This window comes from Gekko japonicus, unplaced genomic scaffold, assembly GCF_001447785.1.
Source record: "Gekko japonicus isolate JY-2015 unplaced genomic scaffold, Gekko_japonicus_V1.1 scaffold1056, whole genome shotgun sequence".
In the NCBI taxonomy this organism is placed as follows: domain Eukaryota; kingdom Metazoa; phylum Chordata; class Lepidosauria; order Squamata; family Gekkonidae; genus Gekko; species Gekko japonicus.
In genome coordinates this window covers 294,480-314,210 of record NW_015161431.1, presented here as the reverse complement: position 1 = coordinate 314,210, position 19,731 = coordinate 294,480, and the positions used below count along the sequence as shown (strand labels likewise).

Below are 19,731 nucleotides of genomic sequence, written 5' to 3'. Positions count from 1 at the left end.
TCAATGCCTGTCGAAGTGGATTGTAGGTCTGATCCATCTATGTTACCAGATCACCAAACAGCCATTGCCTGGCCCTATCAGGGCTCATTCTACCAGGGCTGTCGCGACTTCCACTGCCTTCCTTCAGGGAGTACCCTTACCAGACATTTGTAAAGCCGCTACCTGGGCTACGCCTAATACCTTCATCAGGCACTATGCCCTAGACGTCCGAAAGAACTCTAATACCAACATGGGACGTCGCATTCTGTCTTCGGCTACACAGTAATAGTCCTGCCAGCACCCTCCTCCAGGTAGGCTACTGCTCGCTAATCTCCCATTGGTGTAAAGCACAGAGACCACGTCGAAGATAAGCAGGTTGCTTACCAGTAACTGGTGATCTTCGAGTGGTCATCTGTGCATTCACACCACCCGCCCTCCTTCCCCGCTGCTGTTAGCTTCTACATTTTTGAATAGGGGTTGATTTGCGGCGGTTTGTAGGAACTGGCGGGATGTCCATGCCCACCCCTCTGGGCATGCACGGTGAGGTTCCTGCGCATGCCCGAGGGACTGGGTGCGAAAATCCGTTAAAAGAGCTTGCTACAGCACCGATCCAGCGCGTGCGCACTAGATCCCATGGGTGTGAATGCACAGATGACCACTCGAAGATCACCAGTTACTGGTAAGCAGCCTGCTTTTATCCCCATTTATCCTTACTGTAAGCCTACCAGTTAGGTTATTTTTATTTCTTTCAGATTACTGATGGGGTGTTGAAGCTGAGGAACAGAGAGGTTTGTCTAAAACTGCTGAATAAATCTCTGAATTAAGCCTTACACCAGTGATTTACAACTCAGTCCTTTGAGTGTCTAATCAAATGCAAGCCCCTTTGAAATCAATTGGGCTTACTCTTAAATAAGTGCTATAAGAGAAAATGTTCTGACTCATGAACAGAAGATTTTATACCCCGGTTTTCCCTACCTTAAGGAGTCTCAAAGTGGCTTACAGTGGCATTTCTGTTCCCTCCCCACAACAGGTACCTAGTGAAGTATGTGGAGCCTGAGAGAGTTCTAAGAGAATTGTACCTCCCTTTTGGCCGAATAATAGGTGTGAGGACCAGGCAGAGTGAACAATGAAAATAGTTTATTTTATAAGAGGTCAAACAAACAAGGTGCAGAATAATAACAGTAAGTGGGTGAAAAAAAAAATTCCCTAATGCGTCTAAATATATATTGTCCCTAGCTCACTATTCTAAGTGACACTAGACTACTCACCGTTCCCTCAGGATGAGGGTTTCTTCCCATAGCAACCTTCCTCCTGGCTCTGCCCTCTGGGAAAAAGAACAGCTTTTCCTGCTGCTCCAGATCTTTTATTCCAAGCCCTCATCTTTTCCTATTGGTCAATTTTGGCTCCAAAACCTCTCAGGGGCTTCGGGTAGGCCCAGCCTCACCTACTGCTAGCCAGGCTCCCTGGGCCTAGTAGGCCTCTCGTGGTACAGCCCAGATCATGACAAGAGGTTAAAAAATGTTTTACTTATAACTATTCCAAAGAGTCCATAGGCCTGTGGACCCTCTCTTGAACTCCAACTTCATTGTTGAGCAAGAGCAGTAGACCAGATCTCTACTGTTCTCTATTCACAGCAAATGCTACAGATGAATAAATATTTTAAACCTCTTCCAATATTAAAAGCTTTAGTAGGAGGAATCAATTGAAAAGCAGCTTCTATTCTCATAACTGCTGAAGTTAGGAGACCTCCTGTGGTGCAGGGATTAACTCCCGAAAATGGCCCATTTTTCCCACCAGGGGGTCCAATTCTACGGGCCCCCAAACAGGTTGCCCCTATTCCCTCCATTGTTCTCTATAGTGGGGGGAAAAGTAACTCCCGAAAATGGCCACTTTTTTCCCCACCATAGAGAACAATGGAGGGGATGGGGGCAACCTGTTTGGGGGCCCGTAGAATTGGACCCCCTGATCCAATGTTCTTCAAACTTGGTTGGTATCTTGTGGAGAGGCTCCAGCAGCTACCCTGCGAGTTTGGAGCCTCTCCCTCAAACTCCCTCCAGCCCCCAGAATATACCCTATGTTTTTGCCATTGACTTCAATGGCCCATAGGATATAATGGGGCTGATATTGACATTCGGCTGGCCCGCGCGGTGATTGCAGCTGCCGCCGAAAGCGGCGGAGGGGGCCATAACTTTTTAAAGAGCCCCTAAGGACAGCTGGGGGAGCCAGAATAACCTCTCACGCGAGAGGTGGAATTTGCCCCTACGAGTCCAAGGCCACCACCCCGGGCCGGCTCAGGAAGGCAAGGGAATGTTTCGCCCCGCCCCTGCGCCGGCGTAGTAGCTGCCGCCGAGAACAGCGACAGCGGCTATAACTTTTTAAAGAGCCCCTCCTGAGAGCTGGGGGAGCTAGAATATCCTCTCGCGTGAGAGGTGGAATTTGCCCCTACGAGTCCAAGGCCACCACCCCGGGGCTCAGGAAGGCAAGGGAAAGTTTCGCCCTGCCCCCCCCCCGGTGGGTGACGCAGCTGCCACCGCGACGGCAGCCATAACTTTTTAAAGAGCCCCTCCCGAGAGCTGGGGGAGCCAGAACGGCCTCTTGTGTGTGATGTCACAAAACACAAGAGAAGTGGAATTTGCCGCCACGAGTCCAAGGCGAGCACCTCGGGGCTCAGGGAGGCAAGGGAACATTTCTTGCCCCGCCCGCTGCCACAACGACAGCCATAACTTTTTAAAGAGCCCCTCCCAGGAGCTGGGGGAGCCTGAATGGCCTCTCGTGTGTGATGTCCAAGCGGCAACGCATACACAACAACATGTTAACTCATACATGACATCAAGTAACAAACTTGTTCATATCCCAACAATTTCCTAACCTGGAGTTTCCAACATTATCTCCTTCCCAATAGCCACCCTACGTTTATCTGCCTTAAGTTTTCCCTCTGTCCGCCCTGGTAACTGTTGGAAGAGAAGGACTTGACGCTGTCTTTTTTTGCCCCAGCCTCCAGAAGTGATAAGAGAGTTAGATAGCTAGATAGGCAGACACTGAGCTTTCTGTTTACTCTTCTGTCACATTGCCCTTTGATGGGTAGACTGATACTTCTGAGGGAGCAATTTCCTTTCTGCTACATACAAGGGGAAGGTACATGTTTCTCTCCATCTTGCACCATGGAGGCTAGATATGTATCCAGCATCCAGTAGTATCCAGCTAGCTAGAATAGGTAATCTATTCCTATCTCTCACCTGCACTGTTTAAAATGTAGTTCTTTTAATAAACATCTCTTATTAGCTTGAAACTGACAAAAAGACTCTGTGTAACTTTCTAAGCTTGCTGGCATACTCAGCACCCCACTTCACTGTGTGGTTAGCTTTTATATACTCTGCTACTTAAGGTAAAGATTCCTGGCTGCACCAAACCAAAGAATCCAACAGTAGCCTCTAACTAGGAAAACTGTGACCCAGTTGTGTGGTGCCACAGTTTCCTGTTCCATTTTCTCCTCCTCATCCATTCACCAACCTACATTTTATCTTTCTCCCATCATCAGCTACGTGTATTATTTATTATATTTATATTATTAAAGCAAGTTCTTTCCCTGATGTCATTATTTATACCCAACCTCTCTTCACAGTAGAGACCAAAACAGCATACATTATTCCACTCTCCTCCTTTTTATCTGCACACCAACCCTGTGAGGGAGATTAGTTAAACTTTTTGGGGTTCCCTCCAGTGGAAAGAAGTAAGTCCTCAATGAACAGGATGGAGAAGAACACCACTTTGGAAAGCAATGTGGACTTCTGGGAAATGATTATGTTGATTTGATAGGACACAGATTGGAGTGGGCGTTGCGCTTTGGAGCAGCTCCAACTACTACACTGATGGCACATCCCTAAAGAGAGTGACATCCATTTAAATCCATCAGTAATGCCTGATGTCAGGTACACTGATGCCACACACTTTAAAATACTGATCGGAGCTTCTTTAAAAACTTTTCCAAACAAAGAACAGAGTTTTACAATAGCAAGCGGCATTTGCTGTACTTCAGTTCCTTAACTCTGCTAATGTTGCTTGATTAATGAAATTAACTTGCTATATGGACACTATTTGATGTTAAATGTTTACTTGGACCAATCAACTTTTTACACCTAAAATATTCTTTCAAAGGTCCCCAATAACCCTAGCTAATAGGATTTGCCCATTAGTTTACTTTTGCAGAATTCATAAAATGCCAAGATAGCCAATATACCAAATTAAAGTGGTACTGTCCCCCACACCCCAAAGTTATGGACATGATGTTAACTTCTATACTTATTAAAACAAGCAAATAAAATGCACTGTTTCAGGAAACATAGATTGAACTATTCTGAAAAAGAACCTATATTTGAAGGGAATTTACCCACCTTTATGACATTTAATTCCCTCCAAATAAGAAATAAGAGGCATCTACTTATAACCAGAATCACTCAAGAGGTTTCCCAGGGTTCCCATTCTCTAGATGGGACTTGGAGATCTTCCAGAATTATAATGCAACTCCAGGCAAAAGATATCTCCCTCTGGTGAAAATGGCTGCTTTGAAGGGTGAAATCTATGTGTTGGGATATGTGGAAGTTCACTTCCTTCTTTCATGAAAGAGTTAACCTGTTTGTGTTTATGCATGCTAATCCTTAGTTAGTCAAGCTTAGAACCAATGGACTGGGTTGCACATTTTTCTGGCTCTAATAGAAGGGGCAGTTCTATCTGTAATTAAGTGACCTGTAACCTGGTCATTTGTCAGTCTATAGTCAGGTCATAAGAACATGAGAGAAGCCAATGTTGGATCAGGCCAAAGTCCCATCCAGTCCAACACTCTGTCACCCAGTAGCCAAAAATACCAGGTGCCATCAGGAGGTCCACCAGTGGGGCCAGGGCACTAGAAGCCCTCCCACCGTGCCCCCCCCAAGCACCAAGAATACAGAGCATCACTTGCTCCAGACTGAGAGTTCCTATCTATACCTTGTGGCTAATAGCCACTGATGGACCTCTGCTCCATATGTAACCTGATATATGCACCTATGCATTTTGGGAGCTTCTTCCTCCTCCCTTTGTTGTAAGGGCAGACCATGAATCTCCATTTTAGAGACAACAACATCTAGCAACATGTAGCTTAGTCAGATATTGTTTGTTTTTTCACTTATGTACCCTTTATAAGTTTTCTTTAGTAAACTTTCATTTAGTTAAGTCACATGTTGTGGGCTCTGTTATTATTTTACCCTGCATTATTAAGAAACTCTTAACAGGTTATACTGCTCCAGGATGCTTTCCCCTGTGCTATGGGAGACAGTTTTTGCTGAAATACAGTGTGTGAATGAATTAGGAAGGCTGTTTCCCTCCAACTGGATTACAAAATGAAGAAGCTTTCCTAGTGTCTGCTCTCACCAGCAAGAACAGGGAACAGTTTCTGTGGTTTGGAATCTACAGAGGAAGAAGACAGTCAAGTGAGCTGCTTCACACAGTGGATTTTTGAATAATCAGACTGCAGGAGAAAATGCCTGATTCAGAGGCAAGCACCAATGGAAATCAGTCTGTGAGTAGCCCCAATCAGGGTGCCTCCCTCTTTGAAATCCCTACGTTAACTCAAAATAATTTCCAAATGGGGCACACAAGGCTAGAAACTGCACTAAGAGTTCAAGACTCTTTAGATGCAATCAGTCAGAGAAAGATGCAGTCTTAAAGCTGGAAGCAAGAGCTATGCTGAAGAAATTGCAAGTAGATAAATAGGTACCACTTCGGTGGGAAGGTAACAGCGTTCCGTGCTTAGTCATGCCGACCACATGACCACGGAAACATCTTCGGACAGCGCTGGCTCTTCGGCTTTGAAATGGAGATGAGCACCGCAACCCTAGAGTCGGACTTGACTGGCTTTCGAGCAAGGGAACCTTTACCTTTTTTCTTTACAGAGGACAAAGAAAGCTCAGTAGTAACTGAACAGAAAACAGCAAAGGCTCTATTGGATGCTCTCGGTACTAAATATGAGCATCGTTCAAGTAGAAATATCTTGTTCTTAAAGCAAAAATTATATACAATCCAACTAAGTGAGTGAGATGTTATTGAAAAGCATTTGGATAAAATTATGAGGATAGCCTCAGAATTGGAATCTGCTGTCTTGGAATTATCGGAATCTGAATTTAATACTGTCAAATTGATAAGCCCCACCCCCCACCCCATTTGGGAATGTTTCAGTTACACAGTTAACAGCCTGGTGAAGGAGCACACACCTCCATTATTGTGAGCAGTAAGAAACAACAGCTTTGAGAAGAGACAGCCCCCATTGCAGATCTAGTTGTGATCACGTACAACACATCCATGCTTTGTTCCTGCATTGGTATTTCCTGCCAAATGGACATTTGGTTCACAAAGAGGATGGCCAGCTTGATCAACACTTCAATGAAGCATCCTGACGCCAAGGTTTCACACCTGCCCAGATGTCTTCCTTGAGTAAGGTATTAGATTTCAATATTGACCACTCCTTATAGGCAACCTCCCACTCCTATAGGCAACCAATAGGATTAGGTTTGGGACGGACTAACAGGAAGGTGGGTCCACAGGTTGGAACAGGTACCACCCACCCAATGGACCACCTATAAAAGGAAAGGACCATTCACCTGGCCCTTCCTAGCTAGCATTCCCCGCAACAACCCCTGTCTGCTTTACACTCCCCCTTTGTCCAGCTTGCTATCCCCAAAACCTTGCCTCTACTTTGATCTCTTGATCTGCAGTCAAGAGACCCACACGTTCTGGCTGGTTCTAGTCGTGTGTTAATTCTCCCTAGATTTCTATTTCTTCCCATCCATTCTTCATTGGAACAACCAAAGCTGTGAAGACAGATAAGTATCACCAACCATCACCCTACCTACTAATGCAACTGTCTTTCTGAGGAAGTTGATTGACTGTGTGAGTGCATCAGTATTGTTTGTATGAGATTTATATTCTTTAAGTAAAAGACATTTATTTTACAACACCAGCCTCGACTCCTTCTCTGGTAACCCTTGGTGGGAACAGGACCTTGGTATAAACTGGCAAGAACCCATTTATAAATTGCCAATTGCTGTAAATAAAGCAATTTGGCTAACAGAAGGCAGTCCTTGAAGCTAAAGAGAAAGTGGACTTGCAGTTTATGTTGTCTTACTTACGGGACTCAGGACTGCACAGATCAGTAGATGATGCAGTCAGAAAAATGTCTTATGTTGCATGTGAGGCGAGCTGAGAAGAGAAACGTTATTTGTCACTTGTAAGAAGGCTAGCCACATTACAAGATTCTGTAGACAGAAAAATGGGGTTGAGCTGCATGGGGAGGAGAGACATGCTCCTCCTAACAATGAAACTAAAGGCAGCCAGAAGGATGATGCTAAACAAAAGCTATCAAGCAGTTTGCATTTGTTGTGAATGATGAAAAAGTAAATATGAGAAACTAGTGATTGTTAGATTTTGGAAATTTGTGCTTGTCTCCAATAGTGAAGCTTATTTTGTTGAGGTGGATAAAGGAAAAAGCAAGTGTTTGCTGCAAGCAGATGGGACACCATTAGAAGTTTGTGAAGTTGGGACTGCAAAACTTAAAAGTCCTGGATGTTACTAGGGAATCCATTGAAATCTTCCTGAATGATTGTGCTTTTGTGCCAGAATCTGAACAAAACCTTCTGTCTGTTTCAAGGCTTGTAAAAGCAGGAAATGAGTCTGTGATCAGAAGGGGCAAGTGCTATATCTTTCACCCAGAATCTGATATTAAAATTGTGGCTGAAAAGATGAACTCTTTTATCTAAGACACGAGACTGAATCAGTATTTCATACAGGACAAGGCAAATGCAATGTAGTGCGTGTTGATGGATCTAGCGTGCTCCTAGGTTCTAAACAAATCGTATCACCAATCCCAACAAGCCAAGAAGCTGAGGCTGGAGTCTCCCTTAGTGATGTAGCTGTTTGGCTGCCTGCAGAGACTACCTATACACAAACAGGTCAAGTAGCTGGGCCAGAGGCAATGGAGACTGCTGTGAGGAGGCCACAGAGTTCTAACAATGTAGATGTGCAACCTGATTGTAAAACTTCAAGTTGGGAGAAGGTTATTGAGTAATCTATGACTGCTGTCAAGTATGCAACCTTTAGTAATCCATAAGGGCCAAATGTTAGAGAAACAGAAATTAGACATATTAGTGAAGTCAAATGTACCTTGGTTTGAGTATTTACAACTACGTCACTTTATAGTATCACCTTTGATATCTGAACAACTGAACAAACCCTTGATGGCGTTTGAGAAACTCTTGTTATCTGATAACGGAGTGAGGAAAGGAATAATATCAACTGTATATAAAATATTATTGGAACATGATATGCTAGATTTACCATCATATACGATACCTTGGCAAGTGGATTGTAATCTTCAATGGACTAGAACTCAATGGGAATCGGTTTGGTCTTCTTATGTGTACAAAACCAAATCTCTTAATATACAAGAACAGAACATTAAAATGTTAACACGTTGGCACATGACGCTTAGGAAACTGAATTGTATGAACAAGTCAATATCTCCACTGTGTTGGAAACAGTGGTTCTGTGGGAACTTTTTATAATTGTTGGTGGAAGTGTACAGTGATCAAGCAGTTTTGGCAGGATATAGTACTTCAAGTTAAAAACTTAACTGGTTATAAAATTCTGTTGAAACCGGAGATTATATTACTGAATTACTGGCAAGAAGTTAATATTCCACAGATTAGGAAAGATCTGATAATGATACTCTTTACGGCAGCCAAGACTAGAATAGTGTCATGCTGAAAGGAAATGGATAAACCATTAATTAAAAATTGGTACTTTAGAATTTGGGACCATTTGATTTTGGATAAAATCTCGGACTCTCTAGCAGATGAAGATCCTTCATTGGGACCTTCCTATTAATTGGAAAGATGGTATCCAATTCTAATTAAATTGGAAGAGATTCTTGAAGGGAATACACAGTCTACAAATTATCGCTACCTTAATCTCCTGAAAGTAAATTGGTTAATTTAATAACCCCTAATGTAGTATTTGTTGTATTAGTTGTAGATATTTTGTTGTTAATTTAATGTTTATGTTTTTGTTGTGTATTGGATGTGCTGTGTAATGGAGGACTGTGATTTGAATGATGGTGCAACGTGTTTTTGCACCTTAAAGTTTTTATTGAACGTATTTTTGATTGTTGTGAATTGTCATATAAAAATCAATCAATAATTTTTTTTAAAGTATGCAACCTTTAGAACATTGCTGAGCATTGCAGCCTCCAGAGGAATGCAAATTCAGCACCTGGAAGTTGGGACAGCACATTTTCAACACCAAGAGGTTGGGACAGCTCCTCTTAATGAAAAATTTACCTGAACAGCAAGATGCCAAAACATGGATTGATAAATTAACTGTAGTGTTGCAGAAAGAAGGCTTTCAGCCAGGAAAAGCTGACCACTATCTGTTTAGCAAACTTAAAGATGAACTGTTACCAATATACAATAACATCAGTGGATGGGCTTTTATTGTACCAAAGAACATATTCAAGAGATTGCCAATAGTCTGAATAAAGAAACTAAACTCAAGCAACTGAAAGAACTCAACCACCTTGGCATATAAATTATAAGAACTGAGACTGGGAGTTTTCTCCTAACAAAAAACACAAGATTATGGACTTTGTTGAGATACTGGACTTTGTTGAGAGCCAGTTTGGTGTAGTGGTTGTGTGTGCGGACACTAATCTGGGAGAACCAGGTTTGATTCCCCACTCCTCCACTTGCACCTGGCTGGATGACCTTGGGCAACCTGTAGTTCTGATAAGAGCTGTTCTTGAAAAAGAACAGTTTCTGTCAAGAGCTCTCTCAGCCCCACCTACCTCACAGGGTGTCTGTTGTGGGGAGGGGAAGGGAAAGGAGTTTGTAAGCCGCTCTGAGACACATTTGGGTAGTGAAGTGCGGGGTATAAATCCAAACTCTTCTTCTTTTTCTAAAGGATGCTCAAGGCATTAGAATTCTACTCGAACCAGCATACCTCAAACATGAAGATGGAATATTGCTTAAGAGCAACCAGGAGTACAGAGAAGCAATGGATACGCTTCTTTACCTGAGCACAATGTCTAGACCAGATATCACTGCAGTTGTTCAAATCCAGAAAGACTGGTTCACCAAACCACTATGACTGTTATGCTGTAAGGAGATTGGCTAGATACCTCATAAAAAGAGCTGACTATGAACTAAAGATCTCAGCTTGTGAGAACCCATGACTGGTTGGATACATGGGTGTTGATTAGGCTGAAGACAAAACTGATTACAAGTCAAGCAGCGATTATCTATTCTTTTATGGAGACAGCTTGATTAGTTGGACTACTAGACAGAAGCAAATACGAGTCGCTGAAACTGCAGACGAGACTGAATCCCTATCAGCTACAGGTGCCTGCAATTAACTTGAATGGATCATCTGTTTACTGAACGACTTTGGGATAGAAGAACCTAAACCAATAACTTTGTTGGAGGACAACCCGTCCTGCATTGCCCTATTTAAAGGTGAAAGTGTTAAAGACAAGTGCAAGAACATCATTGCCATGTTTTATTCTGTAAGACAGATGCAACGACAGGGACCGACTGAAGCTGAATATCATCCAACTGAAGAGATGGTGGCTGACATATTAACCAAACCACTTACCAGAGGGAGGTTTGAATACCTTCGCAAGAAACTGAACCTTTATGACTTCAGTGCATGAACTTCAGAAGGGCTGTGTTGGGATATGTGGAAGTTCACTTCCTTCTTTCATGAAACAGTTAACCTGTTTGTGTTGATGCATGCTAATACTTAAGTTAGTTGAGCTTTGAACCAATGGGCTGGGTTTCACGTTTTTCCGGCTCTAACAGAAGTCTAATAGAAGAATAGTCTGATAGGATTCTTTATTGTTTTCTTTTTCACTTATGTACCCTTCCTATGTTTTCTTTAGTAAACTTTCTTTTACTTAAGTCACATGTTGTGGGCTGCGTTATTATTTTACTCTGCAATATTATTAATAAACTCTCGACACTATGACATCATATACAGCTGAGGGCTCTCCCCTCCACAAACCCTGCCCTCCTCAGATTCCATCTCAAAATCTTCAGGAATTTCCTGGAGCTAGCAACCCCAGCAAAACAGAAATGACTTTATTTTGTTACTGCCCAGTCATTGAAGTGCTAATCATTCATCCAGGTAGTCTTCTGAACAGTCCGGTGTGGGATCAGACCGCTGTCCTCTTTGGGGGGCCCCCATCCTGAAAGCATATAACTGAGCCGGTGGGAACCCTCGTCTCTCCCGGCTAGGGGTGTGTGGCAGGCAGGCTGAGCGGTGACAGAAGTGCTGGCTGGCACCAAAGGCGGAGGAAAGTGCCACTGCTGCTGCTGCTGCATGGAAAGAGGACCCCGCCTGTCTGCTGCAGGCTCTACTGCGGCACAGCTGGCAGTACCACTGGACACGTGGGAAGGCCCGTGGGCCCCTGCCTGTTTGGGTGGGATCGCCAGACGACGACTCTTGGCCCGGCGATTCTGGAACCATACCTAAGAGGAAAAGGACACAGGGTGAGCCAAGAGGTTCTTCCGAGGCCTTCCCTTCTCCCCATCCACCCCAGGCAGCAGCTCAAAGAGACCTTTGGAAAGAACCTGGGAGTGCCCCACTGCGCCAGGCGAGCAAGACACAGATTGCAGCTTAACAGCGGCCTTTCAGCTAGAGGTTCAACAGGCCAAGTTCTGCCCACCAAGGACACGCTCTCTTAGAGGTGGAGCAGCAGCTCATCTCTGGTAAGACAAAAAAGACATCTCTGCTGCAGATTGCCCCCCCCCCCGAAAAGGCAATGGGGAAAAGGGGTCAACAGAGCAATCTCAAGGCTGAGCAGAGGTGCCAAAGCAGAGCTAAAATGGGGAGGGGGGCTTTCAGCCAGATCCCTTAGTACTTGTCTAAAGGGTTTAAAAACAAAAGCAAAACAACCTTGTACAAGGCCAGGAAGGGGGAACTGAGTCCCACTATGTTCCATTGAACCAGGTGGGACTTAGCCACCTGGAATTTGCCCTTAAACTTTTATAGCCGCCGCCGCCCCCCCGCCCCAGAAGTCAAGCAGATCAGAAACCAAGAAGAATCCTATAAGAACTGTCCCAGCCCCCAATCTGGGCTGGACAGACCAAAAAAGCACATGGAACGCCCACCCGTTCCACATCTCTCCCTGCAGCCTGGAACCACAAGTTGGCATTTTAGCTTTCATGGGTAATGGGCTTCAGCAGAGTCCGCAGGGCTACCAGAGCCCATGTCTCCCAGTTGAGGAAGATGCCCCCGTCTCAGGACGCAGCCCCAAAAGGCAGCCTGGTGGTGGTGAGTGAAAGTCCCCACCAGAGCAGAGGAGGAGGAGGCCTGCCCGACGATGGCACTGGCTCAGCTTGACTCCTGCAGCCCCCAGCCAGGAACACGCCCAACCTGTGCCACGCCCCTCTCCTCCCGGATGCCCGCCTGACCACTGGAGTGGCTCAGGGATGGGCGGCTTGTATGGCTTGTAGCACCAAGGAGGACCTAAGAGTGCTTCTCCTGTCTTGCCTTTGTGCAAGGCCGAGAGCAAAGGGCAGCCCCGTGGCACCTGCCCGGACAGCAACCAGCTCCCGGGGCCTCTTAGCCAGGTCAAGGCCCGCTTCCCCGCCAGCCAGGGCCAATTCTTGGGGAGTGCTGCCATTTTCGCAAGCAGTCCTAAGCAGCTTTGCTCGGAAGTCCAGGGGGCTTGCTTCCCAGTCAACACCCCTCAACTGAGCTTCCAGGAAGGCCCAAGGCCTCTGGGCTCCCTACCCCCCTCACTCACCTGGATCCTGGCCTCGGACAAGCCGGTCTGATGCGCCAGCTTCTCCCGCGCTGAGACGTCGGGGTATTGGTTCTCCCGGAAGACCTCCTCCAGCCGCGCCAGCTGAGAAGCAGCAAAATGGGTCCTCTTTCGGCGGCCCGTTGAAGACACGACCAGCAGGGGTGGCGGCAGCACCGCAGCTTGGCCCAAGAGAGGCCGATTGGAGGCCCGAGAGTCCCTGGGCAAAGGGCAGGTGTCGCTGAGGTGTGCATCTGGAAGAAAAAGCACGGAATAGCCAGCTGGAAAGGGAAGGGTCTGAGCCTTTACTCGAAGGGGGGAAACAGCAGTGGGGGGGGGGCGTCAGGGGCCTCCTCTGTTTCCTTGGGAGCAACCCCTGGGGGGGTGGAGCAGGCTGCCGGCAGAAGGTAGCACCCACTGCACTGCCAGCTTGCCGAGCCCTGTTCATGCCTGGGCTCTGCACCCTGGAAAGATGCCCTACCAGCCTGTCCAGCTTGCCGAGCCCTGTTCATGCCTGGGCCTGGGCTCTGCACCCTGGAAAGATGCTCTACCAGCCTGTCCTCTCTCTGGGCCTCTGCCATGAGATCCAGACACCCCACAGCTGGAGAACAGGTCTGGGAGTGTCTGCACCCTGCAGCAACTGGGCCAAAGACTGGGCACTGCAGGACAGAGAAAGAACTTACCTGCAACAGGGGAGCTATTCGGCGGAAGCTCTGTGCGGGAGGCCCCGCCGAATGGCTTTCGCGGACCCCCAGGCTGTCCATGGTGACAGTTGCTGCTCTTTGAGCTTCCTGGCAAGTAAAGGTGTGGGGAGACCGCTGGCCCTTGATATACTCTGGCTGAGGACCAACTATGCTCCCCCGAAGGCAGGGACTGCCCCCCGGGGAGGGGGCAAGGAAGAGACAGGCAAGCCCTGGAGCTTCTCCCTGCCCTCCAGCTGTTGCTCAGCAATCCACATCACCCAGGGCTTTCGCCTTCCTCCAGAGGCCTGCCTCAGATCTGCACCCCGGTTAAGGGCTCAAGGGTCAGGTGCACGAGGGAAAAGCAAGGGCCTGCCCAGAAGCCAGACTCCTTCAGCTGGGGGTCCGGGGCTCAGTCTCCTCTAGCCCAAGTGGGTGCAAGGGGCAATCCTCAGCAGGCTTGCTTCCAGATCCCATGGATGGCAGTGGCCTTTACCTCTGAGTAAACATGGCAGGGCCTGGCTGCGTGTCTGCTCACTGACCGGCGGCTTCGAGGGCAAGTCTAAGCAGAACTGCATCCTTCCTGGCCCTTTCTCTTCAACGGAAGGATGCGACTCTGGTGAGGGATGTGCTGTTGGTGGAGTCCTTGGAGCTCCTCGGAAGCGCCCTGCCTCCTCCAGGAGGGGTCCTGTCAAATCAACAGAATCATTTCCCAGAAGGCCGCTTATGGTTTTCCAAGTGACTGTTCTCCTGCATTCCATTTGTCAAGGACAAGAACGTGCTGAATGCCAAGAGCCTCAAAAGAGCCTCTCTCCCTCCCTCCCTGTGCGCTTTTAAAACGGCTTGATCGGGCCAAGGCTCCCCCTGCCCCACGAACAAACCCGCGGATTTCTCTTCTACGCCTTCAGCCCCCCACTGGAGTCGTCTCCTCCTCAGATTATCAAAATGCTTCCAGCATTTCCTTTTGCCAGTGGGAAAACGGTCTCTATGAACAGGGTGGGAAGAAGACAGAAAGAAACCCACAGATTGGGGTAGTGGTGGTGCTGTTTACATTCGGCCATTCGGAAATCTTGGGACACTTTATGGAAGGGAGCCTAAGAAGGTCTACTCAGAAGTAAGCCCCAATGTACTGAAGAAGGCTTATTTCCAGGCAGGCGGGTAAACAGAAAATTTTTGTTAGGGGGGCAACAAGGCGGCGGCAGTACTACAATTAGAGCTAGGCTTGCCAATTTCCAGGTGGAGCCTGGAGATCTCCTGGAATTATTACTATCTCCTGACTACAGGTATAGCCTCCCCTGATAAAAATGCCCCCCCCCCGAAGAGGGGGGATTACGGTCCGTGTGTGTGTGTGTGTGTGTGTGTGTGTGAAGAGAGCGAGGTGCGCTCTGCTCCACACTCCCTTGAGTCTCCCCTCCCACCAAACCACCATCATCGGAAGCTGCGCCCAGCCCTGCAACCTCTGCGGCGACTGCCTGTGCTCCCAGCCTCCAGGAAGGGGAGCCATGCTGCCACAGCTCCGGCTCCCGGATCGCAGCCAGGGGGCTGAGTGTCAGGGGGATCGGCTCCATTATACCCTATGGGGACTGTCGCCATAGGATATAATGAAGAAGGGGGTAGGGTAAAGAGGGATCATGGAGGGTGGTGAAGGCACCCAGTAGCGAAGCCCAAGCTGTGCTTGGTGGTGGTGCTGCCAGCTGTGGAAGTAGAGGGGGATGCCCTAGCTTGCTTTCCTTTCCCAAGGCAACAAACTCCAACAGCTGGATACACCCGCCAAAACAGGCCAATTGAGAAGGCGGCCAACCTGGGCTAAAGCGTGGCATTCGCTCTCTCGCTCAGCTTTCCCTCTGCTGCCATCCAGCCCCTCGCCTCATCCCAGGCTTACTGTAAGGGGAGGCATCACCCTTCCTAGCCATGGTCCCGTCTTTCAGGTTTGTAGAGCCTCCAGCCTGGGTGCCGCTCCACCCACTGCTCAGCATGCTCTTTGTTGCTGTAATGGCATGTGAGGTGAGCAGGCGGCTGTGAGGAAGTAATAGTCACCAAGCGTGGGGATTTCTTCTCCTTCTTCTCTGCCCTACTCACGCCACTTCCAGCTTCCTAACACTTAACTTCCCTTTGCAAAGCCAAGCTGCGCCTGAGGAGCCTGGAAGCTGTGTGAGTTCACCCACCTTCCGTGGCTTAGAAAAGGCATCCCGAAGAAGGCAAGAAGGCCTCCTTCTGACCCCTCCCCAGCCATGCGTGCCTGAAGGGGCAGGGAACATTTGGGAAAGGACATCCCCCAGCCATGCGTGCCTGAAGGGGCAGGGCACATTTGGGAGACCTTATATGCCCCTCTGTGGCTATGGGCCTTCTTCTTCTTCTTCTTCTTCTTCTTCTTCTTCTTCTTCTTCTTCTTCTTCTTCTTCTTCTTCTCCTCTGCCCTACTCATGCCACTTCCAGGTTCCTAACACTTAATTTGCCTTTGCAAAGCCAAGCTGTGCCTGAGGAACCTGGAAGCTGTGCGAGTTCACCCACCTTCCCTGGCTTGGAAAAGGCATTTAAAGAGACTGGTCTCTTTAAATGCCTTCTGAGTTCAGTTCGCTCGCCGGGTCACGCCGCATCCCGAAGAAGGCAAGAAGGCCTCCTCCTGACCCCTCCCCAGCCATGCGTGCCTGAAGGGGCAGGGCACATTTGGGAGACCTTATATGCCCCTCTGTGGCTATGGGCCTGCATTGATTCCTACTCTTTGCTTCCTGTCGAAGCTAGTAAGCTTCAAGTTGGTGTGTTCTCACTCTCCCATGGGCTGGGAGAGAGGTGGAGGAATACTTCCATGGGAAGACTGGAGAGCCAGTGCTGCAGTGCTGGGCAGACAATCCTGCACTGCCCAGAGGAGGGGCCCAATAAGCTGGAGATGCCTGTGTGGCAGCGGCTGCTTTCAGCTAAGGCTGTCAGGTGATCCATGATGGGGCGTTGCTGGGGGTTCAAAGCAAAGATTGCTGGCAAGCCATGTCACCCCCATGCAGTGATAGCCATCCCAGGCTATAGGATGCCAGGTCATCAGATGGGGGAGCGAGCACCGTGCACACAAGGCTGTGTGTTTCAGAGGCCCCAGGCCACCCAGTAACCAGTATAACTGGAGACTGCTGGCACCGCCCGCCCCATGAGGTGACAGCTGCCTACAGCTGGAGGCTGCCAGGTGGTCCATGGGGGAGGGAGGCGGCTTAGTTTCATGCTCAGTGGAAGGACTAGGCCCCCAATGTGTAGAGGAAACTGCCGAAGAACAACACCCCACTATGGTCCAAAGCACTCCCACATCCCAGTGCCAATACCTTTTCTCCTCATTAATCTTAGCAGAAATGTATAAAAAGTTATCCCTCAGCCCATCCCATTTGTAGCAGGTTTTGGACCCCACCCTGTTTCCCCAGCTGTATGGCTGGCTTCTCTACTTTTCCATCCTATTCTGCTGTGCTTCTCCACAGCTGCCCAGCTGTCTTCAGGAAGCAGGCTTGTATATATTTTATTTCCTCCCTTCGTAGCAGGACGTTTATGAGGGAAAGGGCTTAAACTGTGTTTGTGCTCGTCTGGATCTTCTAACCCACATATTAATCGCTTCATAGCTTTATTATGACCATAACTGGTATACTATGTTCTTGACTCTTTGCTCTTTTATAATCCACAACATACAGACTAAAGATAGCTGAAACTGTTATATCTCTGTTAAAGGCCTTCGAATTACATCATGCTTCTATATGTTCATTTTACAACTTTTGCCCCTTTTTATATTGTAAAACTGTATGTTCATGCATTAGCCTGTTGTTCATATATTTGTTCTGTTTTGTTTTGTTGTTATATTAACTGGGGGGGAAATCAAAATAAAAAAATTATGAATTGTGTTTGTACTTCACAGGTGCACTTATTTCCTTTCTGTAGAGCCTCTATTTTTATTCATTTGACCTAACTTGGTTCTCTTTCTGTTAACTTAATAAATTTATTTTCCTTTTTAAGAAGCTGATACAGACCCCAGTACTCAAAAGAAATGGAGGGTATCTCAACCCAGGTAGACGTAGGGTTATGATCTCAGGGATTAATATCCCACAACACATGTGTTTTCACTTTGCTAGCAGAAAGATGCAATTTTGCTAGGTGCAAGGGTGGATGCGCATGAGTGCTACGGGTAACAGACCCCTTTCTGAGGGCCTCTCAGACCCTTCTTTGCTCCAGGTTCTCTGGTTCAGGTGACGGCCACAACACTGGCCTCAGTTGCCCCTAGGCCAGCCAGGTGGCTTGGGTCGCTCTCCCAGACCATGCTGAACATAATTTTCACTGACACCCGTCCCCAACTCCTCGAGACCTCCCAAAGGGGACAAGTAGTGGGGCAAGCCTGAAAACAATGTATTCGTGTTCAATATTTTGATTCACGCCTCATCCCAATGTCAGCAATTCACACCTATGAAAGATCCTTACCCAGAAAGGCCACACTCCCATAGTTCTCCAGCATGACTTCCCTGTGGAGAGCTCTTTGGCCCGGATCCAAGAGTGCCCACTCTGCCTCGGTGAAATACACGGCCACCTCCTCAAAGGAAAAGGGACGCTGAAAGAAAAAGCAGATTCCCTCCTCAGAGTTCACACCACGCAGAGAATGCATGCTGAAAGGGGGCAGTCGAGGAAGGCACAAGAGGCAGAGCTTGGCATGGGCAAAAGGAGTGGCATTCAGAGCCTCTTTCTCTCAAACACCTTAGCAGCAACTACAGGAGCAAAAGCCTGTCTGTGAAAGGGGCGGGACCAGGCTGTCCCCCGCTCATCTCCTCTACCTGGATTGGAGTTACAGCAGCTGCTTCCACACTTCTGCCAAGACGACGGCTGAACACCATCGGTCCACTGCCTGTGATGGAGATAAAGAAGGAAGAAAGATTCTTAGCCTAGACTAAGCTGTGAAACCTTGCCATAGGCAAACGCAACAAAATTTACAATGATTTTTAGTAAATTGTGGGAGAGGCAAAAGAGAAGCGCCAAGTACTCTGATAACCAAGATGTGACTTCAGCGTATATGAAAACTCTAGGGTAATACTGATGGGTTTCCAGAATGTCTGCTGATGTTCTGACATCACATCCAGTCCACATGCCACCCCCAAACTTCTCAGTCCTTAGTCCACTGTCTTCTTTCTGACTTTGGCCCATCAAATGCTCATGTAGAGACTTTAATCAGGGGCACAGAAAACAAATGTTGGCCACTAGCAATAGGTTTTCAGAGGAATGCTGCCCCAGAACATGTAGGTTCCATTCATCCATTCATAACTGAGCCCAGATTGGTCTACCTTTCCTCTTTTGAGCTGCTTTTAGTCCCACTAATGGAAGGAAGGTGACACAGAAATGTGAATAAGAATGGAATTGCCCTCTATGAATCTTTCTAATCACCTTTCAAGGGAGTGGCCATCACTACATGCCATGGTATCGAATCACAGAACTTGACTCTGTATTGTGTGCAGAAGTGTTTCCTTTTTCTCTTGTCCTAAACCTTCTACCCAACAACTTCACTGTGTGCCCCAATCCCATCAGGCCACAAAACAGCCTTACCACGTGAGAGGCCATCTTGGCCACGCTCCTGGGCCTGAGCCCTCTGCCCTTCCTCTGAAGGAGATCTTTCCTCCTCAGAGAACTTAACTTCCATCTTCCCAGATGGTCCCCACATCTGAAAGAGCAGAAAAGGAGATGGTAAGAGAAGGAATGTAATAGGCCGAGGAGATGGATCCTGTCCCACTCTCAGACTCCTCACCCCCTACACTGACCACCAGAGCTGGTTCAACCACAGAGGCAAGAATCAGGACTGGGTTTTCTTCCCAGCCTAGTGAGTTCTCTAGAGGCAGAGATATCTGGAAGGATGTCCTTAGCAGAAGGTTGTGAGTTGAACTGAGCGAAGAAAACCCCCTCACCTGCTCTGCCTGTCTCTTCTCCTCTGCCTGACTCAGGAGGAAACCTTCAGCCAGGTCCACCGCCTGGGAACTGGTCTCTGGCCCGCATCCTCTGACCCAGCACTGCATTTCCTGGGGCAGAATGGCCAGGAACTGCTCCAGGATCACCAGGTCCAGGATCTGCTTCTTGGTGCGCCTCTCCGGCTCCAGCCAATGGTTGCAAAGCCTGTGGAGCTGGCTACAAACCTCTCGGGGTCCACTGGCCTCATGGTAACAGAACTGCCGGAAGCATCGACTGCGTGCATCTGCCGTCAAAGTCTCCTGAGCCAAGATCTCTGGCTCAGCTCTTTCCCAAAATTCA

The 19,731-nt window shown here is 47.8% G+C and overlaps 1 protein-coding gene across 1 annotated transcript; it reads right to left on the bottom strand.

Moving 5' to 3' along the window:
- Window positions 1-10,555: 10,555 nt before the first annotated feature.
- On the bottom strand, window positions 10,556-19,413 carry MIXL1 (Mix paired-like homeobox). Its single transcript, XM_015428975.1, has 7 exons — window positions 19,392-19,413; window positions 19,036-19,150; window positions 18,273-18,343; window positions 17,926-18,052; window positions 13,982-14,173; window positions 12,809-13,059; window positions 10,556-11,528 (listed from the first exon to the last, which is right to left on the bottom strand). The coding sequence occupies exons 2-7, from the start codon at window positions 19,148-19,150 to the stop codon at window positions 11,169-11,171; spliced, it is 1,116 nt and encodes a 371-aa protein (XP_015284461.1). The 5' UTR covers window positions 19,392-19,413; the 3' UTR covers window positions 10,556-11,168.
- Between the last annotated feature and the right edge of the window lie 318 nt (window positions 19,414-19,731).

Bases quoted from the DNA above. Each gene is read 5' to 3' on its own strand.
- MIXL1 (XM_015428975.1), bottom strand. From the start codon at position 19,150: ATGTGGGGACCATCTGGGAAGATGGAAGTTAAGTTCTCTGAGGAGGAA. The intron at 14,174-17,925 runs GTAAGGATCTTT...TTGATTTGACAG, and splicing joins TGGGAGTGTGGCCTTTCTGG to GACCCCTCCTGGAGGAGGCA. The intron at 11,529-12,808 runs GTGAGTGAGGGG...TTTTCCTCTTAG, and splicing joins TGTCCGAGGCCAGGATCCAG to GTATGGTTCCAGAATCGCCG.